Source organism: Mauremys reevesii, linkage group 8 (assembly GCF_016161935.1).
Source record: "Mauremys reevesii isolate NIE-2019 linkage group 8, ASM1616193v1, whole genome shotgun sequence".
Taxonomy (NCBI): domain Eukaryota; kingdom Metazoa; phylum Chordata; order Testudines; family Geoemydidae; genus Mauremys; species Mauremys reevesii.
Window position 1 is genome coordinate 7,375,568 of NC_052630.1, and position 13,774 is coordinate 7,389,341.

A 13,774-nucleotide genomic window follows, 5' to 3' on the forward strand; every position below is an offset into this window, starting at 1 on the left:
TCTTGGGTTACTGGCAGTCCTTTCCTTCTGGTTAAACAGAATAGGACAGAGCTCTCTCTAGCGTCCATTGGTGCTGTCTGCGGAATTCCAAGCCCTCTAGGAAGCATGCTCACTCTTCAGCAGTACCAGGAATTGACCTCAGGTCTCCTGCATGGGAGCATAGAGTGCTAACTCTGAGTTACCAGGCCAGTCAGGAGAAGATCACTGCAATGTTGTTTATGGACGCTAGCTTTAAGTGTGTGTTCAGGCATAGGTTCACCTTTAACAGGATTCCAAGCTGTCTGATTTGTTGTTCTTATTAACCGTCTCTGTTTTGCCTTTAACCTGGATCTGGTGTGGATTCCCTCACCATGTTCTTCCTCCCTATCTCTGAGATTGTGCTACTTTAACGCTGTAAGTGAAGGCAGCACTAATGTTTCCACTTTCTATCATCCTCTCCTCTCCCTTCAGGGCATTATTGCTGAAGAGAACAAGAATCAGCAGCCCCAGGGTGAAGAGGATCCAGGTAAATTTAAGGAGGCTGAACTCAAGATGCGGAAACAGTTTGGAATGCCTGAGGTGGAGAAGCTAGTCAATTACTATTCTTGCAGCTATTGGAAAGGGCATGTTCCAAGGCAGGGCTGGCTGTATCTGACTGTCAATCACCTCTGTTTCTACTCCTTCCTGCTGGGCAAAGAAGGTAAGTTACCAGCTTGCTAGGTGCTCTTATCTGCCACTTCCCCCTTGATATAGTTGATCATTGGTGTGGGCTTTTTTGGCTGTTTTAATTTTTTTTCCCCTATGGAAATCCTCTTTTAGCCCCAGCACACAGCCTTCAGGTCCCACTTTCACTTGTCAAATAGCTTTCTCATGACTTTATGGGTAGAATTCTCAAAAGCAACCAAAGTGATCTAGAAGCCTGTGGCTATGTCTGCACTGCCCTGTAGTTCAGAATATGGGGGTATGAACAGTGCACATACAAGTGCTGCACTGTAACTCCCCCATGTGGATGCTGCGAGCGAAAACTAAAAGGTTCCTCGTTCGCATTAATGTAGTCCTGTTTGGAGTTCTTTATTGGAGTTTTCAGAGCTTGTTGACATTTGTCTCAGGCGTTACTCCGTTGTCCGTAGTTATCTGCTATGGATGAGATATGAAAACCTGAGAAGATATAATTAGGAGTATGCACTGATTCAGCAATATTCAGGTGGGATCCAGTATTGTTTCATAGACCAGTTATTCTCAGACGGTGCTTCCTTTACGGTGAAGCACTTGGGAAGAAAAAAAATTGCCCAAGAATGGGAAAAGAAATAGCAAGTCTTGCTTGCTACTTTGTCTTCTCTCCTATTGGCTGTGTGTGTTTTGCATCACATTGTAATTGGTGGGTTTACTTTGGGTGCTTCCTTAGTGACCCTGGTAGTCCAGTGGGTGGATGTGACACAGCTGGAAAAAAATGCCACGCTACTGTTCCCTGAGTGCATTAAAGTGAGTACCAGGGATAGCGAGCTTTACTTCTCCATGTTCCTCAACATCAATGAGACCTTCAAGCTGATGGAACAGCTGGCTAATATCGCCATGCGACAGCTACTGGACAACGAGGGCTTCCTGGAGGACAAGTCCCTTCCCAAGCCTAGCAAGCCTCTAAAGAACATCTCTGCACTCAAAAGGTGTGTGTCTTTTCCAGCAGTGGAAATGGGGACAGGGGAAGGGGGGGAGCAGGAGAGTCAAAGAATAGGTGTACGTTATTTGGTAATATTGTTTAGCACCTGAGGCCCAAATCTTAATCAAGGCTTGATTACTTTAGGTGCTACATAATCTCTGACATTCCCCCCTTGTAGCTCTATGCTCGTTTTTGTCCTGAGTACAATTCATCTATTTTTGGACAAGTTCAGTTTTCCTCGTGTGCTTGAAGGCATAGACTGAACTTTCAATGATCCCTATCTGAAAATAATCATGTAAGCAGAATTTGCTTCTATTGGAGATGACTTAATCTACGATGCCTTCTGCTTTGGTACAGTAATGCATGCCTTCCCCGAGTGCAACTATTTAGAAGCATGCTTTCAGGATCCCTATATTTCCCCCCAATCCTCTGCTTTGATCTCCTTTTATTAAAAGGTGAGAGTCTTTTAAAAAATCATAGTACGCTTCTAGCATTTTACATCTTCAAAGTATTGTACAAATTTTAATAGTATCACTGTTTTGGGATGGAAGGTTGCACAGTCATTTAAATCCATCTGTTTCAACCTTGTGATGATTTCCCTCAAAGTATTTATCTAGAGAGTAAGGTATATTTTATGTTTATGAGAAGCACCCGAGAGAAACCTTGTTTTATCTTTTAAGTACTTGTGCTCCAGAGAATGTGTGAGTGTTGTGGTATATCTCAGTTTGAGAAGTGAACAGTGAGAAGATGAGAGGTGTTCCTGCATGCTGTGACTGGAATGAACCTTTGGTTGTGGTGTTTCTTTCTTAGGATTTTGAGGATGGAGGGTGAGGCCATTCATGCCTCCCAGTGTGGGGATTACCCTTCTCTCTTTTTTTTCCCCCAGAGATCTGGATGCTCGAGCCAAAAATGATTGGTACCGTGCCACCTTCCGGCTCCCCAAGGATGAACGCCTGGATGGACATACAGACTGCACCTTGTGGACTCCATTTAACAAGATGCACATCCCTGGCCAGATGTTTGTTTCCAACAATTACATCTGTTTTGCCAGCAAGGCAGAGGAGGCCTGTCACCTCATCATTCCACTCAGGGAGGTGGGAACCTGTTAGAATGAAAAGCCACTTATCCATCAGGACTGCAAGCTTTCGGTCTTTAGCTTTTGGGTGTTTCTGGTGCTTACAGGTTGTGAATCCTGACTCTTGACCACAGTAGGTTAATCCATAGGCTAAGAACATAAGAACAGCCATACTGGGTCAGACCAATAGTCCATCTAGCCTAGTATCCTGTCTTCCAACAGTGGCCAATGACAGGTGCTTCAGAGGGAATGAACAGAAAAGGTAATCATCAAGTGATCCATCCCCTGTCGCTCATTCCCAGCGTCTGGCAAACAAAGGCTAAGGACACCTCAGAGCATGGTTTTACATCCCTGCTCATCTTGGCTCATAGCCATTGATGGACCTATCCTCCATGAATTTAACTAGTTCTTTTTTGAACCTTATTATAGTCTTGGCCTTCACAACATCCTCTGGCAAAGAGTTCCACAGGTCGACTGCGAGAGACTTGTGAAGAAATACTTCATTTTGTTTTGTTTTAAACCTGCTGCCTATAAATTTAATTTGGTGACCCCTGGTTTTTGTGTTATGAGGCGTAAATAACACTTCCTTATTTACTTTCTCCATACCAGTCATGATTTTATAGACCTCAATCCTATCCCCCCTTAGTTATCTCTTTTTTCCAAGCTGAAAAGTCCCATTCTTATTAATATCTCCTCATATGGAAGCTGTTCCATAACCCTAATAATTTTTGTTGCCCTTTTCTGTACCTTTTCTAATTCCAGTTTATCTTTTTTGAGATGGGGTGACCACATCTGCACACAGTATTCAAGATGTGGGCGTACCATGGATTTAGAGAGAGGCAATATGATGTATTCTGTCTTCTTACCTATCTACCTAATGATTCCCAAACAGTTTCAAAAGAAATGGCAGTTTATTTAGGTACTGGGGGATTCTTCCGTAATGGGCAATGATTCTAGCAAAAGACTGAGATCGGTTCCTATTGAAAGAGAAATCTGTCTCCAAAACCCAAGTAACAGGGAAGGAAGCAAAGGTAGAAAACACAGAGAGACAAGTCAGACTTTCAGTGTTTAACAAAGTCTGTGGAGGAATAGCTCAGTGGTTTGAGCATTGGTCTGCTAAACTTAGGGTTGTGAGTTCAATCCTTGTGGAGAGCATTTAGGGAACGGGGTTAAAATTCTGTGTGGGGATAGGCCCTGCTTAGAGCAGGGGGTTGGACTAGATGACCTCTTGAGGTCCCTTCCAACCCTATGATATTGTGACTGTTGGCTTTCTGGTGCTTTGGTTTTTGTTTTTCTTTTACATTTTAGATTTTGTTTTTTGTCTCCTGCTTGTAAAAGAAAGACCTCTTAGCAGCTTGAAAGTAGCATTTTCCCCTGTGCTACCTCGTCCGTTCCCATTTGGCAAACAGATTTTTTTCTTCTATTTTTAATTAAGCTGAAATGCATTTTGCTTGTGTGCCATCATTCATTAAATCTGCGCAGCTCCTTCAATAGCACTTGTTAACTACCTGTACCTGACGGAAGAGGGAACAACAACAACAATATTTTTTGTGTAGCTCTTATGAAAAAAAAAAAAAGCTTTCAGGGTGTCTTGCTCTGTTCTGTAGTAGTGGAGATAGGGCTACTGTTAGAGAATCAGGCACAGCTGTTTGCGCACAGTGCCGGTGAGCACGCTTTTCTGCCTTGGCATTTTCTCTCCTATTCTAGAAAAATAGCATTTTTTTAAACAAGCTCTTGTATTTTCTTAATTTGTTTATACACTCAATTTTGTAAATAGGAAAAAAGGTAAAATCTTATTCACACTGCGTATGTTTTTATTCTTTCAATTTAAAAGGGGACTCAGCATCTTGATGGGGGGCAGTGAAAAGTCTGTCCTTCAGCTGAGGAAACTGAGGAAAGCCCTCCGATCTTTCTGTATAAACCAGAGCACATGGCAGGCATGAGGAAGCAGGTGTTTAAAAAGCAAAGTAAACTCCTCTTTGTGGGGGTACTCCATCAGTTTTCTCCCCCTTCTTTCCACACCAGCCACCACTATCATTCCTGTAAAAACCACATCAGCTACAGCAGAGGCTGCTGGTTGAGACCAGCTTGCATATGTCTTGATGATGGAGTTGATGTGTTGGCAAAAATTAATACCAGAAGGATAATCCAGGTTATAAATGTTTTATAGCAAGTTAAATTTGGCCCTGCATCTCGGAGTCCCTTTTAATGATCAAATGGAAATGATGGAGTCCTGCTGTATTCAAATTGCTTGTGACTGTCTTTTCCAGGTGGCAGTTGTTGAGAAAGCAGACAGCTCCAGTGTCTTGCCCCGCCCTCTCTCCATCAGCACCAAAAGTAAAATGACCTTCCTCTTCGCCAACCTGAAGGACCGAGATTTCCTGGTACAGAGAATCTCTGACTTCTTGCAGAGAACGCCATCAAAGAAATCGGATGGCTCTGGCAGAAAGTGGAAGGGGAGCTTCAGTGACACTGGATGTGAGGTACTAGGGCAGAGTTCTGGAGGGGGCTTTCCACCTTTCCAAAGAGACGTTTGTTGCATTGTCTACTCCAGCAAATGGCATCTTCCTATCAGACTGCTACTCTGAAAGCTGGAGGCTGACTAAGCTCAGACATTTCAGGTCTTTATAATGAGGAACAGTAGGAATAAGACCTATTTACATCAATTTCTCATTTGTGTCACCGTTCTCTGCAGATTAGGGAAGTTACCCATTTCATTGGTTAGAGTTGAATTATAATTTCTCAAGATAAAGAAAGCTAGTTCCTGTGAGCCTGAGCCTCACAGAGAAAATGGTGTTTATGCTGGGGGAGTGCTGTTGGCAAGGGGAAAGGAAGTAGGCAGCATCTATTGCTTTGAAAGGCAGGGGAAGAGAGATAGAGGCTGAAATATCAGACTAGATTCTCTGGTCCGCTGTGCCCTTCTGCACAGTCAATCAGTGTAAAGGGAGCAGAAACTTCCTCCTAAATCCCGTGCCGGGGATACCCTCAGCATGGGACAATCCCCAGGAAGTGTAAAGCGTCCCTTTCCACAACCCCTGGTGTGGGGGACATGTCAGGGTGGGCAGGGGAAGTGGCCAGAGCTAAATATGCTCTGGTAATCCCCAGTTGGCAGAGTTTGGAGCAGCTTCTAGTGACTCCTGTTTGTTACAGTCAGTGAGATCTGGACACAGCAGAGGATCAGAGGGGTAGCCGTATTAGTCCGTATCCGCAAAAACAATGAGGAGTCTGGTGGCACCTTAAAGACGAACCGATCTGTTAGTCTTTAAGGTGCCAGCGGACTCCTCATTGTTACAGCAGAGGATGTGGCCCAATAGGTCGCCTAAGGATGCACAAGACAATAAATCTTAATACATTCATGGATTATGGGTGAAGATCGTAGAATAGTTCTTAGAGCTAAGTAATGGATAGCTCTGGGGACTGGTAATGAGATACAGAAGTTTTTACTTGTAGGTTAGTGGCCAGAAGTGGCATTACTATTGTTCGGTAGCCTGTTGGCCATCTCCATCTAATCTTTGTTGGCAGGTGTCCACATCACACCTGGCACCTTTGTTAGTCTGGGTAGAAAGCGGAAATATAGAATGAGCTTGGAGACTGAGCTTCTTTTTACTCTAGGCAGCGGTCCTGCAAAGACTGGGTTGCGGTGTATTGGTTGGGCAACAGGGAGAAGTCAGCATGTTTTGTAGAGAAGTCTTCAGTGTAGTATTTGACCACACAAAATGTGCTTGCAAAATAAACAGTAGAAGTTTATTATGCTTTTTTTCAGATTATATATTTTTGTTCTTCAGGAGTTTCCAGAGCTCTCTTCCTGCAGTCCACCTGCAGTCAGCCCAACCTCTACTCTCACCAACCAGTTGGTCAGCTTCTGTACAGGGGAGGTGCCAACGGCCTCCCAGGGGCTACTCAAACTCTTCAGGAGAGACTCCGAGGAGCTCTTAGGACCCAAAGGGGTATGCAAGCTGCTTACATATAATGTAAAATAACTATTGCAATGAGTTTGGTGTTAAAGTGAAGTGCTGACTAGAACAGGCAGGGATAGTGAAAGCTTCCTCGTTCTTCATTCTATACTCCAAAGCTCCATCAGTGCATCTCCCCACTGACCTGTGTCACCAGCAGCAGTTCCATTGCTAGGCTCCCATACAGCTCAGGAAATGCATCTTAGCTGTAACCCAAGCACTATCTTGATTTTTCCAGTTGTGGGCCACTTGAGCAAAGACTGCCAATTGTGCTAAATTCTTGTGCTTTTGCGATATTGACAAGTACCCATTGAGTCAGTTTTCCTTTCACTTGAGATTTCCAAGAGCTTTAGCCTGGGTATGGGGACCTGGTAATTTTAACCATGTAGTAAGAGAACGCCCTGAGTTGGTTACATTTGTGTTGTAGATGAGACATTAAATGTTGATTGAGGCTACCAAACTCATTTCACTTGTGATCTATTTAAAATCAGATCTTTGAGATGAAGGGTGATGTGTCATGACTGCAGTGCCATCCATCACCTCCTCAACTGGTGCCTCTTTTTATTCAAGTAAAAGCTGTGTCAATGTCACGTTTCAACCTACTTGCTTGCACATTTTGGCAGTGAATACTTAGAAACTTGATACAGATGATCAATTGTTCATAAATTATGTACATAGTGAATGTAGCACATCCTAGTGTAAGAAAGAAGGAACAGTTTAAATGTGGCACTGTATTTCCTTTGTCAAGTACAGGCTTGAGTATTATGAAACTTCCCATTCTGTAGGTGAACTTGATGAAAATGCTTTAGTCCATCCAAATGGCTCTGTTTGTTTTCCCCTCTTAGGCAAAGGAGAAGATGAAGGAAGAGTCATGGAATATTCATTTCTTTGAGTATGGGCGAGGAATGTGTATGTATCGCACAGCCAAGACCCGTGAACTGGTACTAAAAGGGATCCCAGAGAATCTTCGTGGAGAGATGTGGCTCTTGTTCTCAGGTAAAAGGTTCTACAGTACACTCAAGACCGTTCCCAGTTAACGGGAAGCCCTTCTGCAGTTAACAAATATCAGGCCCTCTGCAAATTTCCGAGTTTGGGAGAGTTAAATGGTCATATCTAAATGGATCACATTTTTTTCTAAATTAATCATGTACTCCCAGGTGTACTCCATCTGCATGAAGCTTTAGAGAGACCCAATTTCTCTCTGTTTGTATGCAATATGCCAGCAGGTGCTTTCTGAAGAGATTATGATCTGTTGCCTGCTAGGATTGAATGACAGTATAGTGACAGGATATTCTAAATTCCCTCTTCTCCCAGGTGCTACATAGTCATCTTGGTCAGGATTGTGACATTCAGAAGCTGGGGAATTATCTGATTTAACTGCAGATTTGTTTCTGAACCTTGAGATCTGCTTGTATTCATTTGAGTCTGTGTACCATCCCCTATCTGCCCCTTCACTGAAACTTTGGGAACAAGTGAGTGAAGCAATGCCTTTGTCATTGTAGGGGCCTGGAATGAGATGGTGACGCTTCCTGGGTACTATGCAGAGCTGGTGGAAAAGTCAATGGGGAAATACAGCCTTGCCACAGAAGAAATTGAGCGAGACCTGCACCGTTCCATGCCAGAGCACCCTGCCTTTCAGAATGAGTTGGGGATCGCTGCCCTTCGGAGGGTCCTGACAGCTTACGCATTCCGAAACCCCACAATCGGGTACTGTCAGGTAAGAGGGGAGTATTAATTAGCCACCCCATGTTTTGGACATTACTGAGAGCCAAACCCCCATTTTAAAGACGTTTCATAGTGGAATTTGGGATCCTCCTTGATGATGCCCTTGTACTCTAGCAATAAGGCAGAGGCTGCTGTGTTGTAAAACTGTAACTGTCCTTTGGATGTGATGATAAATCACTTTGTTCAGCCTATCTCTAGTGACCGTGAGCCACAGAATATTTTATTAGATTGGGGAGAAGCCCAGTGTCCTGGCTAACTTTCCCTCACTCAGTAAAAGCACCTTCTAGTTTCCTAAGTAGTGCATGAGAACTGGCTGAGATTATGAAGACAGCTGTATTGACCGTGCACAGCCTGCATCAAATTCATTAATTTGTAAACTGCTATAGAATATCCAGAGTATGTAGAAACTGAATAGTTTTGTGTATCCTTTGGATATTTACAGCCCCCTTCACACTGCTCTATTCTCTGCATTTTCAGTATAAATACCATTTTCAAGGTTTTTAGTAACCTGGTTAACTAATACTAATACTTTGCATCCATGGATCAAAGTGCTTTACAAGGATGTGTGGAGTTTTATCCTCATTTCACAGCTGCAGGAGCTGAGGCCTAGAGTGGTTAGCTGGAAACAGAACATAGATCTTCTGACTCCCAGTCCCCTACCTTATCCATAGGAGCATAGTATTTTAACCACATTTATCTCACATTTATAGTGTCCCATTACCTTCCTGAACATCCTCAGCTAATGTGGTATTTTCCTCTCCATGCATGTTTGTGTCGCTCTACCTGCTCATAGGCCATGAACATAGTGACATCGGTACTGTTGCTGTACTGCAATGAGGAAGAGGCTTTCTGGCTCCTGGTGGCCTTGTGTGAGCGGATGCTGCCAGATTACTACAATTCCAGGGTAGTGGGTGAGTCTGTCAAATTCATCATGGGGGCCGGCATTTCCTTCTACTATACAATCAGCAGGAAAGAAGGACAGTCGTATTTATTAACAGACCATTAAACACAGCGCATTTGAAAGAGTGTGGGACACGAGCCGATGAAAGCTTTGTCCTCATTAGTGATGTGTAAAGAATTTCCTGCAAATTCTAAATATCCAGTTATTCTCCCTGGGATAATTCAGTTCTTAACCCTTCAGGACCAGACAACTACTAATTGGAGGGAAGACAGAGAAGAGAATCAGAAACGGGAGGGAGCTGGAGGGCTAGACTTATAGGGAAAGATTTAAAAGAGCTAAATGTGTACATGACTAGAGGGTGGGGAGGGCCATAACAGTCTACCAAGTATTTGAAGGGTGTAAACACAAAGGAATAGTGGCAGGAGTTATTTAGGTTGGTACATGGGGGTATAAATAGGAATGATGGGATGAAATTAGAAAAAAAAATAGCCTATCAAATACTTCCTCATTGTGAGATCAGTTCAGTTTTAGAATAGTCTCCCAAGGGAAGTTGTGGAACCCCATTGCTTGGCACTTCTAAAATTAGACTGGATAAAGCACTAAAGTATGTGCTGTAGGCGATTGTCCCACACAGTTCTTCAATTTTAATCTCTCTGCTTCTGTGACATTATTTTTTAGAATAATAATCATTCACCCCACTGCTCTTTTGTCTGGTGGGATATACAAATCAATTAATGACTTGCTCACTCAGGCTCTACAGTAGCAGATCACATGATATTCACATGTATATGCAGAATTCTTCAGTTATATTGAAGAGGGAACCAGGAGATACATATGACCAAACCTTACTTGATTTCAGTTCTGTTGAAAACTGGCTGGTTTGTGACTAGAATCAATATTTATCTAACTAGCATAGATTTACATTATTTTGTGCTCAGTCCCGTGATACCAAATTGTCACTTCCCCCTTGTCTTTTCAGGTGCATTAGTGGACCAAGGCATTTTTGAAGAGCTCACGCGAGACTACCTTCCACAGCTGTCAGAGAAGATGCAGGAGCTGGGAGTGATTTCCACCATTTCTCTCTCCTGGTTCCTCACCCTCTTCCTCAGCGTCATGCCCTTTGAGAGTGCTGTGGTCATTGTTGACTGCTTCTTCTACGAGGGTATCAAGCTTATCTTGCAGGTGTCTCTGGCCATCCTGGATGCCAACATGGAGAAGCTGCTAAACTGCTGTGATGAAGGCGAAGCCATGACTGTCCTGGGCAGGTAGCCCTCATTTCTCTTCTTTATAATTAAATGAATGGCAGGGGTACTCGCCCTTCCACTCTGATGTAAAATCCTTAATATTTTTCGTGCTCTCACAATCTTCATTGCTTAGCAGTTCGAACTGTCTTTACTAGATGTCACTGTGTCTCAGTGGGTCACAGCTGAGGATGCCAAATTCAGGACAAACTGCTGAGAAATAAGGCAGACTCACCCCAAACTGCTGTTTTTCTAACATTAGATTATACCAATCCAGTAATAAAAGTAAACTTCTGTCTCACCACACTCGTTAACAGGAAGTCAAAAATTCAGTCTCCTTAGGCATTCCATCCCTTGTCTCCCCACCCAGACACCGTCTAATGAGTAGTTACTGAAAACCAATTTAATCAAGTACGGGATTCTTCTAATCTCAAGAAATCAGCCATTTAGCCAGGTCAATATATAACTCAGATCTTTCAACCCAATAATCACACTGATGCCAATCCTTTATTAACTAAAACTAAAGGTTTAATAATAAAAGAGAAAAAGAAGAGAATTGTTAAAATTAATTGATCATATACATACAAATAATTGCAAAATCCTTATATCAGGTTTGTAGCAGTGATGGAATAGACTGCTGGTTTGTAAAATCTCTCTGATAACTTCCAAAAGATTGGAAGGTCTTCAGTCCATAGTTCAAAATGCTCCTTTTAGTTGTAAATCCACAGTCCAGAGAATCAAGGCAGGAAAGAGGCAAAATGGAGCTAGCTCAGGGTCTTTAATCTCCTTTGCCATGTGCCTGGAAATTTACTCTCTCTGTTTGTGGAAAGTTACTGGCCTAAGATGGAGTCTAGGGTCACATCAGCATATCGTATGTCCTTATATGGCTTGATGACTCTCAGGGAGTAGCCATTGCCCGTATTCTTGCTGAGGTGTCCACAGAAAGAGCTACCTGGGCAGAGTGAGTTTCTTCTGTGGCCCATTGGGAGAGCTACATGTCCTTGATGGGCCATCAATACATAGCTGTTTGGCCTTAATGTAAGTTTTACCTGGTGGGTGTTACCCAGGAATACAACACATATGTATGATGCCAGTGCATAGCTAATATTCATAACTTCAGATACAAAAATGATACGTGCATGTAAACAGGATAATCATACTTAGCAAATCATAATTTTTCCATCAACACCTTACATGACATACTTTGTACAAGATTTGTTGCAGTTGTATAACAGTGGCAATATCAATTATATAAATAGTCATATTCAATCATACAGCATCACACTACAAAGAAAGATCCATTCTGTCCTACCCTCAGGAATCCAAAAGCATTCAGTTGACTTTCTTCTACTGCATCCAAAAAATGGGGTCTTACAATAGAAAGCTAAAATCTGAAAAGTTCCATCATATTTCCCAAAGCCCATCCTGTCTTGATGCATCCCTGCTGTCTAGCTTGAGTTTGAAATCTGAAGGGTTGCTGCTACCAAATCTAGGGAGAATTCTGATTCACTGTCAGTAACAGCTTCTAACGGAAGGAGTCTCCTAAAACCTGGTGAGGCAAATCTTCCTGTAATGTAGCAAATGTAAGAATGCTTCCTGTAGCAAAGTGAAATGTTGATCAATTCCAAACATGCCACCACCTGCACCTTATTTTTCTGAAACTTCATTAAAAACAGGTGCTCTGAAGAATGAAATGAAAACTGATTGTACTAGAGTGAAAGAGACATTAGTGGAGCTAGGCAGGCTAGCTGGGAAGAAATAAATTATTCTAGCCAATGATATTGTCTGTCCAAAGGAAGTGGATATAGTATGTTTAAGATCTTATTTGCTTTTTTGTTAATTCTTGAGATTGTGTTAACCCAGAGCCCTGCCTTTGTTCTTTGTTTATCCCCACAGGTACCTGGACAATGTAATTAATCGACAAAGTATTTCTCCACCTATTCCACACCTGCATGCCTTACTCACAAGTGGAGATGAGCCACCGCTTGAAATTGACATCTTTGAACTCATCAAAACATCTTATGAGGTCAGTGGCGAGATTAATATTTACTTGAGTGATCTTTGCCGCATAAGGCCCAGTCCTGAATTCCTTGTGCAGCCAAGACTCATTGGCTTTACTAAGGGCTTGTCTACACTTAACAGAGGATTGACACTGCAGCGATCGATGCATTGGCGGTCGATTTAGCGGGTCTAGTGAAGACCCACTAAATCAACCACAGATTGCACTCCCCTTGACTCCTGTACTCCACTGGATCAAGGAGAGTAGGGGGAGTCGACGGGAGACGCTCTCCTGTTGACATCACTTAGTGTGGACCCTGCAGTAAGTAGATCTAAGCTACATTGATTTGAATTACACTATTCACATAACTCAAATTGTGGAGCTTAGATCGAATTTTCCCTGTGGTATAGACAAAGCCTAGGAATGTGGATTATGCAAGGAATGCAGGATTGGGCCACTAGTCTTCATGTTAAATATGAGGGGACTTCAACTCTGTTGTTGTTCTTTTCAGATTCCATGAAATCTCACCAACCATGCTAACTAAAATTGAAAATTGATTCTCAGTGCCTACTAAAGCTGATAGGTCAGAGATTCCCTGTGGAGAAAAGCTTTAGACTGTTGTTTTTCATATGAGGTTAGCCAATGCCATGGAATTGTGGAGGTAACTTAATTACTGAATATTGGAATGAAAAAGGAATATTTGGGGGATAAACTTTTGGAGAGTTGTGAGTAATGTATCTGCACCAAACTCACAGTGCCAGATTTGGCATGCCCATGAATCCTATTCTGTGGTGTCTGTGTTGTGATGAAAGCTGGATGACCTGAAGTCTCCTAACCTGGGAGTGGTGTCAGCAGCAGCCATGAATACAATATACCATATTACAGAAATAGGAGGAGTTCTCCCTGGTTCCCAACTACACTTTTTCCAGAAGTAACTCTTCATGGATGATGACAACAGTATATTTGCATGGGAGAAAATAGCTTATTTTTATGTTTAATTACCAAGGCAGTCATCAGTGCACACTTGACACGTCTTCTCCCTCAATGCAATGAGGAAAATTGGGAAAAGACTTAGTTTTTCAGGTGGATTTCTTTTCTCTGCTACTCTCTTCCTCTCTGTCTTCTGTCATTGTCCTTTTCCTCTCCCTTCAGCTCACCCTTATGCTATTCTTCCCATGCACCTTACATTGCTTTCTAATCTCGGTTTCTCACTAACTTGTGCCTGTTTGTCTCCTCAAGGAAAT

At 42.6% G+C, this 13,774-nt stretch overlaps 1 protein-coding gene across 6 annotated transcripts in view; it reads left to right on the forward strand.

Annotated features, from left to right (window-relative positions):
- The window catches only part of TBC1D9B (TBC1 domain family member 9B), a 37,396-nt gene that overhangs the window by 12,075 nt on the left and 11,547 nt on the right, over positions 1-13,774 (forward strand). For all 6 annotated transcript variants that reach the window (XM_039485261.1, XM_039485259.1, XM_039485260.1 and 3 more), the window contains 10 exons: positions 451-679; positions 1,385-1,643; positions 2,523-2,730; positions 4,982-5,194; positions 6,497-6,658; positions 7,510-7,660; positions 8,167-8,381; positions 9,183-9,300; positions 10,270-10,555; positions 12,428-12,557. In XM_039485261.1, coding sequence (XP_039341195.1) covers positions 451-679; positions 1,385-1,643; positions 2,523-2,730; positions 4,982-5,194; positions 6,497-6,658; positions 7,510-7,660; positions 8,167-8,381; positions 9,183-9,300; positions 10,270-10,555; positions 12,428-12,557 — 1,971 coding nt within the window. The remainder of the gene's footprint in view (positions 1-450; positions 680-1,384; positions 1,644-2,522; positions 2,731-4,981; positions 5,195-6,496; positions 6,659-7,509; positions 7,661-8,166; positions 8,382-9,182; positions 9,301-10,269; positions 10,556-12,427; positions 12,558-13,774) is intronic.